Genomic DNA, 22505 nt, shown 5'->3' on the forward strand with positions numbered 1-22505 from the left:
GTGAACATGAAGCACAGGCGCAGAACAAACAAGACTCCTGCTTTCATAACTTTGATCACTATTTTCATCCACTTCTATTGCTTCAGATATGTCTCCAGCAGTTACAAGATTTCTCTGGGAGAGGGTCTGTCCCCTGACACCGCACCCCTTTCTATGTTTATGGGATGAAGCTCTCCACCAGCCACCCATGGGCTGATGTCTTTGGAATAGGGGTGTGGTGCCAAAAGGGTCAGAGGGATGAGGTCCAATAAAGTTTGGGGAGGGGGAGTTTACAGGGTATGGAGGACAATGGCCTCTACTGGGGAATGAGAGATTTCCAGAGAAGAGCTCCCTCCCTGCCCCCTGGTGAGAGAAGCCAGGCCCCTTGCTGCCCGTGGGGCCCATGTCCTGGAGGAGGGGGAGAACCACCTCAGGCTGGGGAGACTGAGGTTGTACGCCGGGCCCCCTCCTTCCGCCGCAGCACGAAGTCTCCGGGGGCGGCTGGGCTCATTGCGTAGAAGACATTGGCATTGTCAGGAATCAGGAGCTCTGACAAGGGGTGGAGATGACGGTGAGAGGCCCACACAACCTCATACTTCCCTCACAGAAGACCTAGGTAACCTTCCACCATTCACCTTGGAGCCTGAACAACCCTGGGTCCCTTCACCTAGTGCTAAACCAACCTCATTCTCCTCTCTCTGTGAACCTAGACCACTTCCCACTCAAAGCCTGCACAACCTCATGTCTCCCCCCACCTCCAACCCCGTGAACCTGGGCTACCTCCTGCTATTTCCCCCCGGAGTCTAGACAACCTGCACTACAGGCTTGAACAAAGTCAGGCCACCCAGCCCAATCAACTTCCTGCCCATCCCACCCTTCCCCCACAGCCAGCTCCCAGCCAAGTTCATGCTGCTCTCACCATGAACTTGGACAGCTTCTGACTTCCCACTTCCAGCCTGTACAAACCTCACACTTGACACGCGAACAACCTCATGTATCCTTCCTAACGTCCAACCAACCTCACATCATGCCCTTTAATGTGTCGCTTTCTCTCTGGTTTTTTTTTTGGCCACACTGTGGGGCTTGTGGGATCTTAGTTCCCCGACCAGGGACGGAACCCGTGCCCCCCTGCTGTGGAAGCACAGAGCCCTAACCACTGGACTGCCAGGGAATTCCTTAGCATGTCAATCTCTTGCCTCTCTCTCTTTTTTCTTCCTACATTTTTTTCTCCATTTAAAAAACTTTTTAACTGAAGTATAGTTGATTTACAATATTGTGTTGATTTCTTCTGTACCGCAAAGTGACTCAGTTATACAGAATTCTTTTTCATATTCTTTTCGATTATGGTTTGTCACAGGATACTGAATATAGTTCCCTGTTGCCTCTCCCTCTTTTTTTTTTTTTTTTTTTTTTTTGCGGTACGCGGGCCTCTCTCTGTTGTGGCCTCTCCCGTTGTGGAGCACAGGCTCCGGACGCACAGGCCCAGCGGCCACGGCTCACAGGCCTAGCCGCTCCGCGGCATGTGGGATCTCCCCGGACCGGGGCACAAACCCGTGTCCCCTGCCTTGGCAGGCGGACTCTCAACCACTGGGCCACCAGGGAAGCCGCTGCCTCTCCTTCTTGAAAACTGGACAACCTCCTACTCACCTGTACACTGAACGATCTCATGTTTCCCTACCCTGAATTTCAGTACCATGTGGCTCTCGCCTATGCCAAATTCAGAGTCCCCATGCTGAGCTTGGACAAACTCATTTCCCCTCAGATCCAAGCCCAGACCCTGCTTCAGTCTTGTGCTCCACCAGGTTGAGCCTGAATAACCTCATGGTTCTACAAATTTAAGCCCGGATGACCTTCTACATTCCCTCTCCACTGGACTCTGGACAATCTCATTTCCCCATAAATCCTAGGAAGTCACCTTTGGTGCCCGCTTCCCTCACACTGAGACAGGACAACCTCATGACCCCATCTAACGAAGGTACCAATGTTTTTCTGCCCTTACCCCAACCCTGCTTCATCTCACCCCTACTCTGTGCCAGAACCATCCCGGTCAGTCTGCCGCCCCCCTCCTGAAGCTGCCCCCCAGCTCTGGCTCCAAGCTGTCCCTGCTCACCCCTGTCCCCAGGAAGGGCTTGGAAGAGCTGATAGTCCTGGGCCCAGGGCTGAGCCACATTGTGCTTTTCCAAGGCTCGCTGCACCACGCTGGGGGCCTTGTCCTGACTAGTGAGCTGGGAAGAGAGGGCGAGAGGTGAGGGATGACAGCCCAAGCCCCAAGGGCAGGGCTGCCACCAGCATGTCCCAGGCACAGCCCCTCACCAGGATGCTCCGATACAGATTTCCATGGTCATTGTCGATGCTGACTCGGACGACGCAGGCCTCTGAGCCCTGTTGCCCGGGGAGGGAGATGTGAGGGCCACTCAAGGGCAAGGCCAGGGTCCAGGGGCCTGGTAGGTCTGGGCTCAGTGGCAGCTGTAGGCAGTGGGGTGGGGACTGAGCGGTGAGAGCACGAGGCCCCTCCCTCATTGTACGCAACACGTCTTCCTGCACACCCCAAGCCTGGGACATGTAATTAGGGTACACACACAAGCCCATATCTATGCAATCCCATCACATACAGACTTTCACGCCCTGTTACATGAATTCACACACGACTCATGTTCACACACAAGAAACCCTGTGTAACCAGAGAGCGGCGACTGCACCCATTTGCTCACAATTGTTGGATACGCACAAGCCCATGTCCATGAAAAACCCTGCACATGGTCCTGTGGATATTCATGCCCGCATTTCCCCTCCAGGTATGCAAGTTCCTAGGAAAATGCATATCTGTGCAAAAGTGGGTGATTGCACCCCAGAGTACCTTGTGTCTAAGTGGAAGCTCTGGTCCAGATCTGAGCATAACTGATGGACAGTCCCTCAAACGGGGCCATGAAAATGCATGTGGCTTCCTGGACATATCCTTAGAGTGTTCAGCCAACTGTGTGCCTAGTCTCCTGTGTACATACCTAGCCCCCAAATCCTGTACACACACACAGCCCTGGGTGCCCGCAGTCCCACATGTACACATAGTCCTGGTACCTTGGTGCTGGGGCCCTGGGGCCCTGGAGAGGCCGGAGGACTGCTGGGAGGAGGGTCCCTCGTTCTAGGACTGGATGGGGGGGACACTGGGGACAGACTGGGGGAGACACAGAGTCTGAAGTGGGGTGGCTGCCCTGATCTCTGATCCTGTCCTCTCCAGCCCCTTTACCAAATGGGATGCTGACCTGGAGGTGGAGGATGAGGGATCCCTGGGACTCCCACCAGGGGATGAGCCTCTCTCTCGGGACAGCTTCCTGAAAATAGAGACAGGGGATGAGGCTGAGGCCAGACTCAGTCCCAGGAGCGGATGCCATCTCTGCCCACGTCACTCCCCACATACTCCCTGAGACTCACGCGCTGAGGCGCTTGGTGAGGCTGATTCGCCGCCGGACGCGTGGGGAGCTGGGGCAGGAGGCGGCCGGTGGCTCAATGACCCGGGAGATGCGGTAGCTGAGGGGTCAAGATGCAGATGGGATGGGGGGGTTGGAAAATGAGTTAGAATCGGTCGGGAGCTGGGTTTTGGGTGTGTGTGTGTGTGTGGGAACAGCCAGGGGGTGGGCACCCAACGTTGGGGTCAGGGCCATTACAGCTGTGGGGTCTTATCAGGGATGAGATGAGATGGCTTGGTTGGCAGGTCACACAGGGGTTTACAGAGTGGGACTGAGGAGTCAAATTGGGTCGGGGATAGAGTTCAAGGTCAGATAATCACTGAGGTCAATTGTTAGGATCATGGATTCAGTAGAATGAAAAGAAACCATTGGGACAGTTGAGTTGGATGCTCTGACATAAGAGTCAGTTGCTCAGAATTGGGGGTCAATGATTGGGCTCAGAGAGTCAGATGGGGGTTATGAATGGGGTCATGGGTCAGATAGGGCCAGAGGTGGGGGGAAAGAAAAGATGAGATGGTTGAATGGAATGGCCAGCTGCATGTTAAAGGTTGAAGTCAGAAAGTCAGATGGGTCAAAGTTTGGGGTCAGAGGTCAACTGGGGCCCTCGACTGGGCCGCAGACAATGCAAGGTGACAGGCTGGGTGGGGGGGTGTTAGGGCTCAGGAGGGGGGTCTTAGGAGGAGCTGGAGAGGTGCATGGGGGAGGTGGATCCAGTGTGTGATCCAGGGTCAGCGGGTGGGAGGTTGGTCAGGCCAGGCCACATGTTGGTCACCTCTGCTCCTCGCTGAGCTGGCGCTGGGTGCGCAGGGCAGCCAGGATGGGCAGGTGGGAGCTCAGGCAGTAGCTCTGACAGCGCCTCTGCAGCTGCTGGATGTGGGCCAGGATCTCCCACTCCTGAGGGGGTGACCTCTGAGACCCCGTCCATGCTCAACCCCCATCCTGGACCGCCCCCCACCCCCGGCATGCCCACCCCAGTGCCCACTTACCTTCCTCCTCTTCTCAAAGTTGATGAGATCCCCCTGGGGGCAAATTTTGTCTGAACTGGAACCTCCAGGGTCAAGGATCAAGGGTCAAGGTCAGGGGTTGGGATGTCAGGAGCCCTACCGCACTAAGGGGGCTGGGGTCAGGAGCACAAGGCAGGGTCACGGGTGTGAGGTCAGGAGGCCCTCTGTACTGAGGGTGAGTGAGGCTGGGGTCAGGAGTCAAGGGTCAGGGCTCAGACCTCCAGCATGTCCGGCAGGGCTGTATCCAGCATAACCAGGTCCGTGAGAAAGGTGCCAAGGTAGGGGATGGGGCCTGGGGGCAGTTTCTGTGGCCCCCACAGCTCCAGTCACTCTCAGCCATCACCGACCCCACCAGGCTCCACCCCCCACCCAGGATCCTGCTTGTTCCTCATCCCAAACCACATCACTCACTGAGGGCAGGCTTCCTGGGGGGGCATTCTCCTCGGTAGCCTCCTCCTGGGGGAAGGGGAAGAACTGAGCAGTCCTGGGCTCTCTTTGTCCCCTCCCTCGGGGAAGATGCCTCCATCACAAGCAGTTGTAAAGGCCATACCCAAGGGAAAGTGAACAGGGAGGGGGAGAGAACAGATAAGCAGAGGGGGCAGGGCTCACTGGGGATGATGGGAGGTGGGGCTTGTGGGTACCTTGGCCCCCAAGGCTGGCCTTCACACAGGTGAAAATCCTTGTACCTGGAGATCCCCCAGAAATGCCCTGAACCTTGTTGGCACATTTTTTTTTTCCAGTTTTTCTTATCAAAGTCAAGTCCTTAGCAGAATTTTTTTTTTTCACTCTTTGCTCTGACTCTGGCCTTCAGTGACCTTTTCCCTGTAACTTCTGGTATTTGTTGAATGAATAAATAAGGCAGCCACCAAGTGTGAGCTATAATGAGGGCAGCAGAGGGAGTAAAAACGCAGGGCTGCCCACAGACAAGAGGAAGGTCATTCTCGAGGCATAGGGAAAGGACACTGAATGTTATGACAATGACAAGCAATGCCTTGCCGGGCCCCTGGTCCCCTTCCTGGGCCTGGGATCTGAGGGGTCCTCACCCATCTGTACCTGGGAGAGAATCTCTCTGCTGCTGAGGTGATTGTTCTCATCGGAAAAAATCTGCGAAAGTTTCCTGAAAGTGGATAACGGTTCCCTGGGGGTACAGGAGAGGGGTCAGGGGTGGCCGCGGGGAGAGTCAGAGCTGGCATGAGGTGGGCAAGGAGTCCCGCGCCAGCACCCCGCCCCTTGCTCACCGGCTCAGGGCACCCCAGCTGCGCTTGAGCCGGTAGATGGGGTTAGACTGCAGGGCGGACAGGATGGCGCGCAGGGAGGAGAAGTTCCGCAGTTCCCGGCAGCGCTGGGGAGCGGGGTGGGGGATCGCTGGTCACACCCCCAAGCCTGAACTCCAAGTATGATCTACCTTTGATCCCGTGACTTGTGACCCCAGGTTAGATCCTTACAGCTCGCCCCATATCTGACGAGCTACCCAGATTCAGCCTCCTCCCCCAGGGGCCCCCTCCCCCTCTCCAACCTGCAGTCCCAGCCCCTCCCCCGGCTGCCCCTCCATTCCCTTCCTCTGACCTTGGCTCCCCGTGTCCCCACTCCTTACTTCTCCCTGGGCCCCAGACGAACCCGTAGCATCTCTCCTAGACCCAGACTTCTCCTCCCAGACCAAGTCTCACCCCAGGTGTCAACCTTCTTCCCCCTTCGCCTTGCCACGCCCCCACTCTCTTTCCTGGCCCCCATTTCTACTCTTCCTCTCTGCTCAGGCTCCTGCCCCGCTTCCATCCAGTCTCTTTCAGGACCTCTGCCTCCGTCTCTTGGCTTTGGTCTCTCCTCCAAGCCTATCCGCTCCCCAGTGGCCCCATCCCATCCTTATTCCTAGACCAGCCCTGCGTCCCTCCGCGGTCTCAGGCGCCAGTCCCGCCCAGCCACGTCCTAGGCTTTCTCTTAGGCAGCCCCAATCCTCCGAGTATCCCCAGACCCCAGTCCTCGGCCTTCCGCCCGCCCCCGACCTCTCTCTGGCCTCGGTGCCCCGTGCCCCCTTCCACCCACCCCCCGACAGGCACCTGCGCGATGCGGATCCACTTCTCCAGCCGCTGCGCCCTCTGCGGGGCGGCCAGGCCCGGCGACCCGAGCACCGAGCCCAGCACGCAGCCGGTCACCGTGTTGAACTGGGTCACAGTGGCGCGCACAGTGGAGGCGGTGCCTGTGGCCCCCGGCCGGTCCCGCTGCGACCACACGGAGCCCAGGCACTCGAAGGGCCGCACGCGCGAGAAGAGCTCCTGCGCGCGGGGGTTGGGGGTGGGTAGGATCTGTGCTCAGCTGGGCATCTTCCCCTTGCCCCTCCTCTACGCCCCGCCCCCTCCCGACCGCGCCCAGCAGGGATCCTCACCGCATCCATCAGGGTCAGCTGCTCGGCCACGTCGTCTACACTGAAGTCCAGGAGCTCAGGACCTTCCCGCACGAGTCCTTCCACCTCTTCCAAGCAGCCTACCGGGGAGTCTGGACGGGGTATCTGGGCAACCCCTGGATGTCCTGAGGGAGCATTAGAGGGGGTTAAAAATTCTGAGGTTTGAATCCAGGACTGGCTGCGTGACCTTGGGCATCTGTGATCCTCACTTTTCTCATCTGTGAAACAGAGATCTCCTTGAGTGTTTTTAAGAACCTCAGAGCAGCAGTAACTGTTCATTGAGCATCTTGGGTGGATTAACGGGGAAATTTATACACTAACCCTGCGAGGGAGGTACTATTATGCACCTTTTTTAAGGGCAAAACTGAGGCAGGAATTTGCTCTAACTCACATCTTCAATAAATGGCAGAGATCTGAAGCCAGGTGCTCAAAGTCTAGAATAGAAAATAGAGCCTTTTGACTTTGAACCTGTATTAGGATAGGATCCATCTGCCCTTTTCTGGTGGTTAGAGGTGGTATAACCTTGTGGTTAAGGAAAGGTTATCGTCTTAACGTCCCCAGTTCAAATCCAAACTGGTCCACCGGGGTGCTGTGCGAATTAAGCAAGACTTTAAACCTCTCTGTGCCTTGGTTTCTTCACTTGGATTTTTTTTTTTTTTTTTTTTTTTTTTTGTGGTACGCGGGCCTCTCACTGTTGTGCCTCTTCCCGGACCGGGGCACGAACCCGTGTCCCCTGCATCGGCAGGCAGACTCTCAACCACTGCGCCACCAGGGAAGCCCTGGATTTTTTTTTTAATCACATGAAATCACGCATACCAGACGGCTATAAAGTACTCAATAAATATGATTTTTCTGAGGTGACGTTCAATGGTGGCGCCCCCTAGGGGGACATTTTGGAAGTTGAAATCTTGCCACAAGAGGGGCTTGGCACTCATAGTGAAGAATTGTATCACCAGCCTCCAAATGTCCCTCCAAGAAATTTGTGTCCTTGAAAAACCTGTTTACAATACTTGGCACCTAGAACTCAACTATCTTGCTTATAAACACTAATTATTTTGGCTCTAGAAAGGCAAGGACTGTGAACTTTGTTTTGTATGGAAATGGCAAGTGTTGTTCACCATTTTGGAAGTTGATGTCACCAACATCTATGCTGCTGCATCTGCGTCGCCAGTGCATCCCCCTGCATTAGTTTCTGGCTGCCATATTCGCCATGATGCTATGGCAGGTGAAGGCACTGAACAACTTCATCATGTCTCCTGGTGAGGCATGCCCAGACATTGACATACCAACAAGTATAGTTGATTGTTGTGTAAATTGCTTTTGTCTTATTTCTCCTTCCTATTACAATTTCAGCATTATATTATTATTTTTAAATTATCTCTGTAAGTCTGTTTAATTATCTGCCTTTCATTTCGTATTAGGACAGGTAGCATTGCAAAATACTACTTTTAAAAAATTTTTTTGGCTGTGCCATGCTGCATGCAGGATCTTAGGTCCTGGAACAGGAATCGAACCTGTGCCCCCTGCAGTGGGAGCACAGAGTCTTAACCACTGGGCCACCAGGGAAGTCCCGCAAAATATTAGTTTTTAAAAGTGAGCATAGGGGGAAAAATTACTCAGCCATAGAAAGGAACGAAATTGGGTCATTTGTAGAGATGTGGATGGACCTAGAGACTGTCACACAGAGTGAAGTAAATCAGAAAGAGAAAAAAATATATTGTATATTAACGCATATATGTGGAATCTAGAAAAATGGTACAGATGAACCTGTTTGCAAGGCAGAAATGGAGACACAGATGTAGAGAACACCACCAAGGAGGGAAAGTATGGACACCAAGGAGGGAAAGAGTGGGGTGGGATGAATTGGGATTGACATATATATACTAATATGTATAAAACAGACAACTAATAAGAACCTGCTGTATAAAAAATAAATAAAATAAAAATTTTTTAAAATCCCATAACTTGAGCACCAAAAAAAAAAAAAAAGTGAGCATAGGGGGAAAAATTGCACGTAAATCTAATCAAACCTTTAGCTCTTACAGCAAATATGGTGAATAGAGGAACGTGTTTCATGTCACCATGAGAAAGCTAACAGGTAAATGGAGAAGGATGTGAGACATTCCTCGGGACAAATGACCCATTATTTTCTCCTAATGCCATTAATCAAAAGGCAAAGAGGAACAGTCATAGAAAAAGAGAGATCTAAGAAATGAACACTTGGGACTTCCCTGGTGGCATAGTGGTAAAGAATCCGCCTGCCAATGCAGGGCACACAGATTTCAGCCCTGGTCCAAGAAGATCTCACATGCCGCAGAGCAACTAAGCCCATGCGCCACAACTACTGAGCCCGTGGGCCACAACTACTGAAGCCCGCACACCTTGAGTCCGTGCTCCGCAACAAGAGAAGCCACCGCAATGAGAAGCCCGAGCATCACAACGAAGAGTAGGCCCCGCTCGCCGCAATTAGAGAAAGCCCGCGCGCAGCAACGAAGACCCAACACAGCCAAAAGTAAATAAATAAAATATATAAATTTATTTTTTAAAAAAAGAACACTTTAGGGCTTCCCTGGTGGCGCAGTGGTTGAGAGTCCGCCTGCTGATGCAGGGGACACGGGTTCGTGCCCCGGTCCGGGAAGATCCCACATGCCGCAGAGCGGCTGGGCCCGTGAGCCATGGCCGCTGAGCCTGCGCGTCCGGAGCCTGTGCTCCACAACGGGAGAGGCCACAACAGTGAGAGGCCCGCGTACCGCCAAAAAAAAAAAAAAAAAAAAAAAAAAAAAAGAACACTTTAAATGGATCTTTGGTTTTGGAAGAAACAGCTATAAAGAAGACAACTTAGGAACAATAGGGGAATTTGAATATGAGTATTTTTTGATATTAATTATTGCTGATTTCGTTGGAAAAGATTGTGGGCATGAAGGTTATATATATATTTAAAGTCCTTGTCAATTACCGGTGAGAACCAAAGTATTTGTGTGTGAAGGGACGTAAGTCTGGGATTTGCCTTCAAATCATCCTGAAAAAAATATTTTTGGTCAAATTGATAATTGTTGAAGATGAGTGATGGGTGTTTCAGTGTTCTTTACATTACTTCTCTCTACTTTTCTATATGTCTGAAATTTTCCATGGTAAAAAGTAACCCCCAAACAAGGATACTAAGGTTCCCAGATCCTGGCATAAAGTCAGTGTTCGATAAATGTTCATTTTCTCCTCTCACCTCAAGAACTCATAGCTTAGGGCAGCACTTTCAATAGAATTTTCTGCAGTGGTGGAAATATTTTCTACCTGTGCTGCCCAATGTGGTTACTGAGCACTAGAAATGTGGCCATTGTGACCAAAGAACTGATTTTAATTTTTATTTAATGTTAATTAAGTTCAATTTTAATAGCCACATGGGGCTAGTGGCTACCCCACTGCCCTGTGCAGCTCTGATGACTTGGAATCAGCTGGTGAAATCTTGAAGGCAGAGGAAGAAAGATACTTGGTAACCAGGAGGGAAGATGAAGGGATAAAATGTATATAAATAACTCTCACCAGGGGAGAGAAGTGGTTGCTACTTCGTAAAGCAGAGAGGAATGTGGCCAGTTTAAGGATTAAAAAATGGATTAGGGATATAAAGCTCTTGTGACAGGGATCAGATCAAACACAGATGGGTGAAAGATGATACTTTATAAGCTGGATGCAATTACTCAGTAGATAAATCCGTGTTGTAACTGACCCTGGGGATAGAGTTGGGGACAAGACCAATAGGTTCTATGCAGAAAAATAAGGCAGGTAATAGGACTCAGAGTGGGAGGCTGTATTTGTTGGGAGGGGATCTGAGAAGGCATGTCTGAGGAGATGACAACTGAAAAAAGATCTGCATGAAGTATGTGGATATTTCTCCTTCCCCCCAAAGCTCTCTACAACAGAGGTTGTAGATCTCTGCTGTAGAGAGCAACAAACGTGGCATGTGGGATCTTAGTTCTCTGACCAGGGATTGAACGCATGCCCCCGGCAATGGAAACGCAGAGTCTTAACCACTGGACCACCAGGCAAGTCCCAGCAGACTTTTCCATAAAAGGCTGGATAGTTTGCTGACACCCGCTTCACTAGAAAACATCAGTATGATTTATTGTATCGATTTCATTATAAGTGGTAGATTCTAATAAGTGAGAATCTGTGATAACAACAGTAATAAAAATAATACTATTTGCCAAGCCCTCATTAGTTGTTTATTTACTTGTCCACTAATTGTCTTCCCCAGGGAACAGGGAGCTCCTGTCCACTGTTACGTGCCCAGAGCCAGTGGCTAAATATCTGTTGAATGAATGAAGAAGCCAATGAGGTAAGTACTGTCATTGCCCCCATTTTGCAGATAAGGAAACTGAGGCTCAGAGAGGTGATTTATCCAAGGTCGCACAGTCAGCAAATGGCAGAACTAGGATTTGAACCCAGGTCTCTGTAGCTCCTAAGGCAAGTAGTAATAGATGATTTGTAGCCAAAAACACAGGGTATCCTGACCCAATGATGGACTATCTTTGTAGTTGGGATGTGTCGTGTGGGGGAGGTGATAGACAAATGCCAGTACTTTAAACAAAGGGCTATTATCCCCATTTTACAGGTGGAGAAACTGAAGCTCAGACAGGGTTAAGAACCTTGCCCAAGATCTGTAGCTCCTCCGTGAGGGGAGAAGACCCCTGGGGGAGGGAGAATGCCTGTTCCGGACACTATCGGTTCCCCAACCCGCTCACCTGCCCATGTCTGGGACCGCTCCTCTTCTTCCTGCTGTGGCTCAGCATTCTTCAGGAAATCTCCCAGCAGCTTTTCTGCCTCCCGGGCCTCAGCCCCTGATGGGGCTGCCCAGCCCAGAAAGGTGCAAACACTGCCTAGGTCCGAGTGGGCAGGGGGATCCCAGAAATCTTGAGGGTAGTCCCGCAGCCAGGAGCCCAGCACTGACACCACAGCCCTGGCCAGAGGGGTGGGGCCTCAGAGGCCAGCCCAGAGCTCTGGACCGCTGGAGCCCCTACACTTCAGATCCTTTTGACCTCTATGCCACCCTGCCCACACCCGACGGGAGGACAAACCTCAGGTTGTTGTTGAAGGTCAGATCTCTTCCCTCTGTCTTCTTGATCTCCACCCTGGAAAGACATCCCCCCATCCGCCATCAGGTGAGGAAGAGGGCGGCTGGAGGGGACTCAGGAGGAAGATTCTGGGGTTGGAGGGGGGGGTCCTGGTTCTAAACCGGAGGGAGCAGAGGAGTATCCGGGTGAAGGTCTGGGGTGGGAACATGAGAGTCCCCCGTTGGTACTGACCCCGGCGGCAGGGGCGGCGGCGGCGGTGGCAGGAGAAGGTCCAGCACGCGGGCAGTGGGCACAAAGGCCCGGTGGGTGGCCAGGAAGGCAGGCACGAAGCCTGGGTCCTGCTCGCGGTCTCCAGACACCAACTCCCGCACCAGCCGCTCCAGCCGCGCTGCCCTCAGCGTCCGCACCTTGCTGGTGCGGTAATGGAGGAAGGTGTCGGCACCGGGGCTAGGGGCCTGCGGGGCAGGGTGACCGCAGTGAGACACAGAAGAGTGGGCCCCAGCATCCCATTCCAATCGTGTCTTTGGGAAGCACCGATCTTGCATCTGATCCTGTCCATTCTTCTGAATCCTGCCCCCTGAGTTCATAATTCTTCCCCATTGCACAATCGACCCCCGAAACCCGCCTGGAACCTCCTCATCCGCCCAGGCCCCGCCCTGCTCTCTGCCCCATTTACAAGTCACCCCTACCTCACCCCCACCTCCGCCCCCAGGCTGCTCCCAGCTCTCTTGCCGCGCTTCACTGGCCCGTTCCCAGGCTCTCCGCCCCACCTTGCTCTCGCCTGGTCTCTTCTAAAGACCACTCCTTCAGCTCCGCCCCACTAAACCTGGCTTACCTAGGCCCTGCCGTCCAGTTCCGTCCCCAAGTCCTGCAAGTCACCTCGGCCTCACCTGGCCCCGCCTCCTCATCTACCCCACTCACCTGGCCGCCCCCGGGCCCCACTCCATCCTTACCTGGTCGCCTCTAAGCCCCGCCCCTCCTTCGGGCCCCAGTTCCTCCCCTCCACTCAGCCCCTCCCTCACCTGGTCACCTTCCGCTCGGCCCCAGCCTCCTACCCGTTCCTCACCTGGGTGCCCCGAGGCCCTGCTCCCGGACTCAAGCGCTGACTGCGCTGCCGCCGCAGGGAGACACTGTACACCGCGCCGTCCTCGGTCTCCTCGCCCCAGTCCTGCAGCGGCGCCTGGATGCGGAGGCGAGCTCAGGACGCCGCAGGGGGAAGGCTCCTGGGACCACGGACCCGCCTCTTCCGCGGACTCAAGCCTGATCCCTCCAGTTTTATCCCCCTTTGCCGGCCAGAGTCAGTGAGACTCGGGGCAGGGGTCCAGGCTCGGGAAGTCCCCTCGGCGCCGCGGGTACCCTCCTACCTAGCCCTTGGGAGGATCGGGTGGCATTTGGGGACGTCCCAGGGTCCAGTCTTAGCGAGTCTGTCTCTAGTCCCTCCCGCAGATGCGTTCAGAGACACTCCCGCCACCAACCATCCCTAAAAGGAGCCAGCCACTTCACTGGGTCAGGGGCCGGGAGGCCAGAGGTAGGGACTCCCAGGCTGTTCCGAAGGGTCCGATTTGAGGGGAGAGAGGATCCAAGGAGCGGTCGGGGACCTGGAGTTTCTGGACTTGAGGGTCGCCAGGGATGTGGGGTCCTGGGACCCCAGGTCCCCTTACCAGGGCGAGCTCCTTGCTCGTCGTCCGCTCCATGGTCCGCTCCCGTCCCGCTCTGCCGCGCGGCTGAGTGAGGCGGAAGGGCCGGTCGGGGAGCAGTGGCCGGGAGTCGGGCTGGCGGGGCGGGGCGGCCGGGCAGCGCGGGGGCGGGGCGGGGTGGACCCACTGCTCGCGGTTGCCCCTGCCAGACCCCAGCGCCCAGCCCTGGGCCCTGGGGAAGAGGTCCGAGGTCTCCAGATAAATGTGTATCAATCTGAGCCCAGGAAAAAGGACGCCTCTCTCTCTCTCTCCCAGGGGAGGGCTCTTTTTTGTGTCCCCAGGTGTGGAGGAGCTAATGTGTACAGCTAAGTGGGGTACAGGTCTGCGTCCTCAGAAGGAGAGTCCGCTTGCTCAGACGGGGAGGGCTGGTCTGCCCCAGGTGTGGACTTATTTCTCATTTCTCTGGAGGGGCGGAGGGAGCTCAACCTGTGTCCCTAGCTTACGGGAGTCATCACTCCCCAGGTCGGAGGGAGCTGAATCTGTGGCCCTGGTTTGAGGGGCAGCCATCTATGGGGTGGTGCAGGATCAAGGAGAGGCGAATACTCAGGGGGCTGGTGGTTGACCTTTAATGCGCGATTCCGAGGCCGGCGCGGACCAGCCTGGGGAGATTTACTGTGGGAACGTCCGGCAGCCCAGCCCCCTTCTCTACTCCGGGCATCGCCCGCCCGCTCCGCTCCCTCGTCCGGGCCGCGTTCAGCCCTTGAAGGGGCCCCGTGGGCCCGCCGCTGGGCTCAGAGGGGTTTGGGGGCTCCGCAGGGGCCCGCAAACGCCGGATGGGCGCGAGGGCGAGTCTAGGACCTCCGCGAACGACCGCGCCTCTTGCTGCGGGATTCGATTAATTTCTGGGAACGCATCTTGAGCTCCGCGCGGGTCACCACGTCGTTGTCTTCGTCCTCACTCTCCTCTTCGTCTGCAAAGGGCGATGAGGGGATCAAGTTCCCATTCCCGGCTCAGATGTTCCTTCCCAGCCTTTACCATCCCACCACCACCTTGGCCCTAGGTCCGGCCCCTGACCACCTCCCGATGCTCTGCTTGGGCCCCCGGCCCCGCCCCCTTTCCTTGCCCGTACTGACCGAAGAACCTGTCATTGCGACCGGCAACAGGCAGGGCGATGCGGGTGTTGTACATCGGCAGCTTTCCCTCTAGGGTGGAGTAGAACTGGAGGAGGGGGGAGCGGGAAAGAAGAGTGTGAGTGGGCAGAGGCTGCAGCGAAGTCCGTTCTCCCTCCTCCCCAGCCCACTCTGAGACAACCTGATTCCATTCGGCACCTCTGCCCACTGCTGGAAAGTTTTCTTTAGTCGCTGCCGCGTCATTTGTTCTCAGCGGGCATCCTGATACCCCTCCCCCTCCCCCTCCCAGGCCCGCCCGTGGTCTCTAGGTCCCACCTCTTGTCCTCTCGAGGCCCCACCCTTGATCCCCCCAGCCTTGACCTCTGGCCCGCCAGGGCCCTCTGGGAACTCTCGTGGTGCATCCCTAGCTCCTTAAACCTCACGCCTTGTCCCTAAGGCCCATTCCCGGCCCATCGGCCTCCTCTCTGGTCTCCAGGGGGATGCCCCGACCTCCTGGTATTCCGCTCCAGCCCCTGCACCCTCAGTCTCACCGCCTGGCTGAAGGGGTACCTCGCGGTCGGCGATGTGGCGCAGCAACTCTGGCACATTGTGGTTCTGGAGTTGCGCCTGTAGCTTCAACAGTTTTTCCTCCACGAGGCCCAGTAGGTTGGGCAGATAGTCACCTGCCTCGGGATCCAGCTCCTTCCTGGCGAAGCGGCCGGCCTCCTGCGCCCGGGGGCGGAACCAGGTGAGTGGGAAGGGGGCGGGGCCTCTGGGGACAGGTTCCACCCAGGGCCGGGGCTTTTCCTCAGGGACCAGGCCTTTGAAGTTAGGGGCCACCAACCGGAGTGGTGCTATCCTCTGTGGGGTGGGGATTCTGTGGTCAAGGGCCACGCTTATAGGGCAATTGCCTCTGAATTCCAGAGACCCAAGCCAAGGGATGGGGGGCGGGGGGAGTCTTCTAGTGGGAGGGCAGGGATACTAACTGGAAAGAGGCCATCGCCGGATGACCTTAAGAAATGGGATTCTGCTGCGGGCAGGGTGGGGCTTCTCTTATCTGTGGTCGCTCCAGGATTGGAGCGGGGTCTCTGAAGTTTTGGGTGTGTGTGTGTGTGTGTGTGTGTGTGTGTGTGTGTGTGTGTGTGTGTCTAAGTGGGACTTTCCCATGGGGGCGGGACTTGAAATGGGACAGGGTCTCTAAAGTCCTGGGCCTCTTAAGGAGTAAGGGGGGTGCCCCCTGAGACGTGAGGTGGAGACTCAGGAGTGGGTTGAGGTTTCCCCTGTGTCTAGGCCTCTCATGTCCTGGACAGGGCCTGCGGTGGGTTCTCTTGAGTGGGCTACGGGGCAGAACCCCACACCTGCGTGCTGGCACCGCCTCTCACGTCTTGCGGGGATTCCTCGTGGGCGGGGCCTGCCACTAGGATGTGGTTCAGTTTGCCAGCCAGGTGTTCCAGGCCCTCTTTGGTCATTTGCATTGCCCGCATGGCAAGCTGCAGCCGATCCTGTGTGTCAGCGCGCCACTGCTCCTCCGCCTTGATGCGCCCCTGCAACTCGACTTGCAGCTTCTGCTCGCTGCGGGGAGCAGGGAGGCCACCGCTGGAGCTCCACCGACCCCGCAGGCCCCACTCTCGCCCTCGGGCACCCGGGACCTCACCTCACCAGCGTGGTCTCCCCTGAGTACTTGAGGTCTTCGAGCTCCCGCTGCAGCCGCTGCTTCTCTTGCTTCAGCCTCAACAGCGTCTGCTCGTTCTGGCTTTTGAGTGTCTCCAACCGCGTGAAGGTGTCGCCCTGTGCCAGGAACCGCTGCACCACCGCCTGGGGGCCGCCCAGCCCGAGTCAGAGCCAGGGCTGGGGCAGGCAGGGGTGCACTCCTCCTTCTTTCCCCCGGGCACGCAGGACAAGTGGCTGAGCTGATGGCTTCTGCATAATGGTGTTTAGACACTCTGTGAGTCCGGCCCAGGGCTGCCTCGAGGGTGTGCAGCCCCGAAGAAATGATTTTTGCGGGCCCTTCCTTGTCTATATAGGGAAATTGAATCAGCCAAAATCGGATTGCGGGGCAGTGATAGCAGTGAGCACGGCTGCCTTCCAAACTCAACATGCCAGCAACGTTCTGGCAGTGAATCTTGCCCACTCCCATGAGGAAATATGGCTGGGAAAGGCGCCTGGCCACAGTGCTCCAGATGACCCCACATGTCCAAGTCCTGGAACTCCTAGGAGGCTACCCCATAGGAGTAGTGGGTTGGCGAGCGCCGTAAGTGGAGAAACCCAACAGGGATCCAGGGGAATTAGTGTTCGCCAGCTGGGGACATAAATAAAGCCTTAGGAAATTTCAAGGAAGACGCTGCCACGCGTGGGCCCCAGAGCAGGGGCCCAGCTTCTCTGGGGCTGAGGCTGGCACTGGGCATTTTACTGCGCCCAGACCCTGCTACAGGTGCTGGAGGCACAGCAGAGAGAAAACACTCATAGTTCTCCTAGAGCTGATACGTCAAAGACGTCAGCACCAGGGTAAGCCGGAACATTAGAGGATGATGGCCAGTGTAGATAACTCGTGTGGGTTTTGCTGAGAGAGGTAGCGGATTAATGAGGCAGTAGCTGGAGGAAGAAGGGGTGTCTTTTGTGTGCTGAAGAATTGACCCGGCAAAAAGGGGAGGCTGGGTGTGTTGGCTTCCCAGGCTCAGCTCGGGCGTCTGGGAGCTGGGAGGGCCGAGGGTGGCACTCACGTGCGTTTCCGCCACGCCGGTGGCGTCCTTGACCTTGCTGAAGAGCACCTCCATCTGGTACATGTTCCAGCGCCGCCGCAGCTCCTCCTCTTTGGAGTGCATGCTGTCCTGGAGCCTGTCGTTGGACTGCAGCAGCACCTGCTCGCGCTGGGTCTGCTGGTGGGTTGAGGTCGGGGCCGGGGTCAGCTCGCAGACAAGGGCTTAGGGCAGAGGCCGCGGGGGTTGGGGAAGTATCCGCACTGGGGTAAGGGAGGGGGTGGGGCCCAGGCGTGGGTAAGGGCACCCAGGCAGGGGTCAGGAGTGCTTGGCAGGGCCTTGGTCGAGAAAGGGAGGCCTCAGAAGCAGCGCAGAGGGACGGGGTCCAGGGGGCGGGGCCTGTCGGGTAAGGGGTGGGGCCTGTCGGGTAAGGGGCGGGTTAGAGGCAGGATCAAATTTCCGACACAGGCAAGTCTTGTGGGGAAGGATGAGGATAGACCTGAGAGTAAGGGGAGGGCTGGAGGGCGGGGTCAGGGATGTGAGAGGAGCCCCGGCATCTAGTGGAGATGGGGGCGGAGTCAGGAGAAATGTCAGAACTGCCGAAGGGTCTAGGGCCTGGGCCAACATAGTGGCGCGGCCCTGGACCCAGCAGGGCCGTATCTAAGCAGGAGCAGGCTGGGGTCATCACAGCCCCGTACTCCTGGCGCGCCCACCTCGCGCTCCATGCGTTCGTTCTGCAGTTTCCTCTCCTCCGCGCGCTTCTTGCACTCTGTTAGGTAGCGTTCGCGTTTTTTGCGCTCTCGGAACACTGTCTCTTCCAGATGCTGCAGCTGGTTCTAGAGGGCAGGAAAGGGGGACAGCAGGACCTGCTGGCACCTATCTGGGCTCTGGGCCAGAGCCGCAGGCCCAACTCTAGACAGCTGGGTCAGGCTGTGGGGTCCTGGGAGAGAGATGGGACGGGTTCCGGGACAGCTGAGGTTCAGATGCTGGGGCCAGAACAGAAGACCACGGCGGCATCGGGGGTCGGGGGACAGGACCCCCACCCCCCACCCCGCCCAGGACATGACGGGCTGGCACCTTGGCGATGTCCCTTGCATTAAGCGCCTCCTGATTCACTAGGTTCAGTTCCTCCAGCTCGTGTTTTGTTCTCACCACCTCAGCCTCCATGAAGTCCAGCCGGTTCTCCAAGCGAAGGCTCTCCTCCTGGGGCGTGAGGGATGAGGCAGGCCTGTGACCGCTGTCCCTAACAAGGCTGGCTCTCCCACTTGCCGCCTCCCACCCCCAGTCGCCCTGGTCCCTACCTGTAGATAGGCCTTGAGCTGCAGGTACACATTGGTGATGTGTTCGGCCTCCTCCACCTTCATCTGGGCCTTCTCCAGGCGGTTCTCCAGGTTCCGCGTGGTCTAGAGAGAAGCAAGGCCGGGCTGGGTCCCTTCCCCCCTCAATTCCTCCCCCAGGATCAAGGCCTCTGCAGGCCTCACCAGCCCCACCTTGGCCACCTCTGTGTTGCTATCTTTCGCCTCTGCCATCTCCAGCTCACGCAGACCGTGCTGCAGCTGGAGCTCCTCCAGCCACTTCTGCCGCAGCCCCAGCTGGTACCGAAGAGCATTCAGATGCTTCACCTTCTCACTCAGCCGGTGGTCCAGGTGCTCCAGGGCCTGCTGAGGGGGGGCAGCAAGGGCAGAGGCCTGAACCCCCCACCTAGGCCTTCCTTCCTTCTCCCATATCTTTTTTTTTTTAATTTTATTTATTTTTTGGCCGTGTTGGGTCTTCGTTGCGGTGCGCGGCCTTCTCATTGTGGTGGCTTCTCTTGCTATGGAGCACGGGCTCTAGGTGCACAGGCTTCAGTAGTTGCAGCACGTGGGCTCAGTAGTTGTGGCTCACGGGCTCTAGAGAGTAGGCTCAGTAGTTGTGGCGCACGGGCTTAGTTGCTCCGTGGCATGTGCGATCTTCCTGGAGTAGGGATCGAACCTGTGTCCCCTGCATTGGCAGGCGGATTCTTAACCACTGTGCCACCAGGGAAGTCCCCCTTCTCCTATATCTTGGTTCTCATCTCCCCTGACTCTTAGTAGCGTCTGACCTGGTTGATCCCCCTCCTCCTGCAGATTCTCTTTTTTTGTGGCTTCCAGGACCCCCACTTCTTGGTTTTCCACCCAGCTCCCTGGCTGCCCCTTCTCCATCTCCTTTGCCTTTGAAGAGGTTCTTCTCTCATCTGACCAACCTTACCCCCTTGGTGATCCTATCCAGTCTCAGGGTTTCAAAAGTCACAATACACTGAAGACACCCCAATTTAGCCTCCCCCCTGAACTGCAGGCTCGTATATCCATATCTACACTGCCTTCCAGATGTTTCCACAGGCAGCTGAAAACCATCGTGTCTAAAACTATGTCCTTGATCTTTCCCCAAACCTGCCCTTCTCGAATCTTCCCCATCTCAGCTCATGGCAGTTCCACCCTTCCAGGTGCTCAAGTCCCAAACCTTGATGTCATCCTCACCTTCTCTTTTTCTCTCCCACCGCATCCAGTTTGTTAGCAATTCTCTGTTCTATTTCAAAGGTTCCTCCGTAGAGAGCTCTTTCTTCCTATTTCTACCCCTTTGTTCCTAGTGCAGCCAACACCATCTTTCACCCAGTTGACCTCCTCCTGGCTTCTATTCCTGCCTCCTCACAGCCCACCTTCCATTTCTCTGATTCTTAGTATAAAATCTGCACTCTTGCAGTGAAGGCTGCTACAAAGTTCTGCCCCTGCTGACCTCCCTGACCTCACCTCCTGCAGAGCCCCCCTCACTCACTACCATCCCGCCACACTTACCTCCTTTGTGTCTCCAACACTCTACTTTTGTTCCTACCCTAGGCACTTTGCACTTCCTATTCCATCTGCCTGGAATGCTTTTCCCCAGATCATTACCTGTCTGTCCCATTCTCAGCTCAAATATCACCTTCTTAGAGAAAGCAAAGACCCCCATCCTGCAGTCTAAAAGGCAAACCCCTGCCCCCATCCATCTCTAGTAAGTCAGTCTGTTTTATTTTATTTGTTTCTCTTGTCACCACTGGGAATTACTTTGTTTCTATATTTGTTGTTCTTGGTTTTTTTTTTTGGGTGTGTGTGTGAGGGTCTGTTTTCTCCACCAAGATATGAGATTCTGGGGAGTGGGGACATGGTCTGTTTCTTTCACCTCAAGGTGACCAACACCTAAAACCATGCCAGGCACATGGTAGGTGCGTGATAAAGGTTTAGAAATAAATGAGTGGCTCCAGGTGTGGAGAAGGGATTGGAGAGGCGAAATAGTGGGCAGGGAGGCCAGGTGGGTGGAGACCCAGGCTGGAAATGAAGGGAGATGGTCAGTGGAATGGGAGTGGGGCAAACCTGGCCTGTCCTGTTCTTCAGGTATGGCTTCTCTGATTTCCATTCCCGAATCACTGCCTGGATCACTTTCTCATCTCCCTGCAGAGAGAAGAGCCCAGTCACACTACTGATTCGGGCCACTTCTACTTGAGGTGGTGCTCTGCCCCTGGGGATGCTGCTCCCGCCCCCTGGCACCTCTTCAACCTCACCTGGAGCAGGTCTGTCAACTGTAATTGCAGCGCCCTGGTCTCCTCATGGAGCTGGTTGATGGTCTCCTGATTCTTTTTGATGTTCCACTGGCTGGTCTCATAAAAGGCCTTTCGGTCACCCTCTGGGGTCATGTGAGGTGGGTAGGCAGAAGCAGAGGATCATGGGAAGGGGGGACTTCCCAGAGGGAAGACCTTTTAGTAATTGTCAACCAAACATTGTAACAATATTTTACTTTGAGCATTTGTTATGTGTTGGATGCTGGACTAATAATTTTCTAGGTATCAAATAGCATGTGCCAATAGGTACATATCCATATACAAATTATACCCATTTTACACATGAGAAGACTCAGGCTTATTATATTGTTCTAAGTCACAAGCAGTTGGACTCCCCAGCCCATACCTTCAACCACTAGGCAAAATTACCTCCTAATAATAAAACAATAAAGGTTTATACCAGGATTTCCCAACCTTGGCACAACTGACATTTGGGATGGATAATTATTTGCTGTGGCGAGCTGTCCTGCGCGTTGTCAGATGTTGAACAGCATCCCTGGCCTCTACCCACTAGATGCCAGTAACCCCCCCGCCCCCCAAAGCAATGTGACAAACCAAAATGTCTCCAGACACTGCAAAATAGCCCTGTTCCATTGAGAACTACCGGTTCACACTTTATAGTGTTACTATGTGCTAGGCACTGTCCTAAGCGCCTTACACATTTCAACTACCTATGAGGTTGTACTGTTACTATCCCCATTTCATGGTTGGACAAACTGAGAGCAATTAGGTTACTCTTAGTCCCTGCAAGTCAAACAATTAGCATATGTAGAGCCAGGATTTGAACCCAGAAAATCCAGCTCTAGAAATCTATATTCTTTACCACTCCATGCATGATAGAAGAGTTGAAATTACATAAAAGTATGAAATGCAGTCCAGTCAGTTCTGAGCTCAGGAAAAGTTTTACAAGAGAGATGAGGAAAAACATGAACCAGTATGAGTTTTTGCCTTCAGAAACTGGCCACTGGATGAACGCCAGTGAAACGCTCCTGCCAGCTCAGAGGACTGGTGACTCTTGACCCTTCTGTGCCCTGTGGAGCCATCTTACCTAACAGTTGTATCTTCCTTTGTAACTCAGCCACCTGCGTGTGCACAGCGGACTTCCCCTCGCTGGCGTGGAAAGGTGCCGCCTTGGAATGGAGTGAGTGCCAGGCCTGCACTGACCCCTTGCCTCGAGGGTGGTAGGGCTTGATCTGAGCCTGACTGCCCTTGACTTTGGAAGGAGCTGAAATCTGGTTCTGAGAAGGCATGGCGTTGACGGAGGCCGCCCAACTCAGGGAAGACGTCATGATTGGGTTGAGGCCAAGGATCCCTGGTGGTTAGGGGATCCGCTAGGAATTGCCTCTGTCCGGGATCCGTCAGCTCCTGTTCCTCGGGCTCTGGGAATGCACTTGTCTACCGTTTGGCGGGGCCTCGCAGCATCTACGGTTGCTAGGTAACCTTCCCCGCCTCCCTCCAGCGCTCCCAAGGAAATCGCCTGCATTCCAATCTACGGCTCTCATTGGCTGACGCTGAGCTGAGGGGCGGTCCCAATAGGGGACA

General features: G+C 55.3%; 2 protein-coding genes across 7 annotated transcripts; both read right to left on the minus strand.

The window, feature by feature from the left end:
- Nucleotides 1-56: 56 nt before the first annotated feature.
- On the minus strand, nt 57-13650 carry RGL3 (ral guanine nucleotide dissociation stimulator like 3). Of its 3 annotated transcripts, none has more exons than XM_032629120.1 (19): nt 13573-13650; nt 12978-13091; nt 12143-12366; nt 11915-11968; nt 11582-11796; nt 6828-6970; nt 6502-6717; nt 5686-5789; nt 5501-5585; nt 4859-4903; nt 4666-4752; nt 4430-4462; nt 4216-4337; nt 3409-3504; nt 3240-3308; nt 3055-3151; nt 2293-2361; nt 2090-2204; nt 57-528 (listed from the first exon to the last, which is right to left on the minus strand). In XM_032629120.1, the coding sequence occupies exons 1-19, from the start codon at nt 13603-13605 to the stop codon at nt 410-412; spliced, it is 2040 nt and encodes a 679-aa protein (XP_032485011.1). In that variant the 5' UTR covers nt 13606-13650; the 3' UTR covers nt 57-409. The 3 variants fall into 3 exon arrangements, with proteins under 3 accessions (XP_032485011.1, XP_032485010.1, XP_032485012.1); XM_032629119.1 differs by having other exon boundaries at nt 2293-2445; XM_032629121.1 differs by lacking the exon at nt 4666-4752 and having other exon boundaries at nt 2293-2445.
- A 501-nt stretch (nt 13651-14151) lies between these two features.
- Nucleotides 14152-22487, minus strand: CCDC151 (coiled-coil domain containing 151). 4 transcript variants are annotated; one of them, XM_032629222.1, is made up of 13 exons: nt 22012-22485; nt 20907-21028; nt 20719-20796; nt 18844-19014; nt 18655-18756; nt 18431-18556; nt 18067-18189; nt 17378-17530; nt 16312-16472; nt 16016-16229; nt 15228-15383; nt 14682-14766; nt 14152-14518 (listed from the first exon to the last, which is right to left on the minus strand). In XM_032629222.1, exons 1-13 carry the CDS (start codon nt 22250-22252, stop codon nt 14400-14402), a joined length of 1851 nt encoding a protein of 616 aa, XP_032485113.1. In that variant the 5' UTR covers nt 22253-22485; the 3' UTR covers nt 14152-14399. The 4 variants fall into 4 exon arrangements, with proteins under 4 accessions (XP_032485113.1, XP_032485112.1, XP_032485114.1 ...); XM_032629221.1 differs by having other exon boundaries at nt 17378-17533; nt 22012-22484; XM_032629224.1 differs by having other exon boundaries at nt 14383-14518; nt 15209-15383; nt 17378-17533; nt 22012-22487.
- Nucleotides 22488-22505: the final 18 nt, after the last annotated feature.

Source organism: Phocoena sinus, chromosome 3, assembly GCF_008692025.1.
Source record: "Phocoena sinus isolate mPhoSin1 chromosome 3, mPhoSin1.pri, whole genome shotgun sequence".
Classification (NCBI taxonomy): Eukaryota; Metazoa; Chordata; class Mammalia; order Artiodactyla; family Phocoenidae; genus Phocoena; species Phocoena sinus.

Bases quoted from the DNA above. Each gene is read 5' to 3' on its own strand.
- RGL3 (XM_032629119.1), bottom strand. From the start codon at position 13,605: ATGGAGCGGACGACGAGCAAGGAGCTCGCCCTG. The intron at 12,367-12,977 runs GTGAGGAACGGG...CCTGCCCCGCAG, and splicing joins CAGGGCCTCGGGGCACCCAG to GCCCCTAGCCCCGGTGCCGA. The intron at 3,152-3,239 runs GTCAGCATCCCA...TGTCTCCCCCAG, and splicing joins CCCTCATCCTCCACCTCCAG to TCTGTCCCCAGTGTCCCCCC.
- CCDC151 (XM_032629221.1), bottom strand. From the start codon at position 22,252: ATGACGTCTTCCCTGAGTTGGGCGGCCTCCGTCAACGCCATGCCTTCT. The intron at 21,029-22,011 runs GTAAGATGGCTC...ACATGACCCCAG, and splicing joins AAGGAAGATACAACTGTTAG to AGGGTGACCGAAAGGCCTTT. The intron at 18,557-18,654 runs GTAGGGACCAGG...CTCACGCCCCAG, and splicing joins AGCTCAAGGCCTATCTACAG to GAGGAGAGCCTTCGCTTGGA.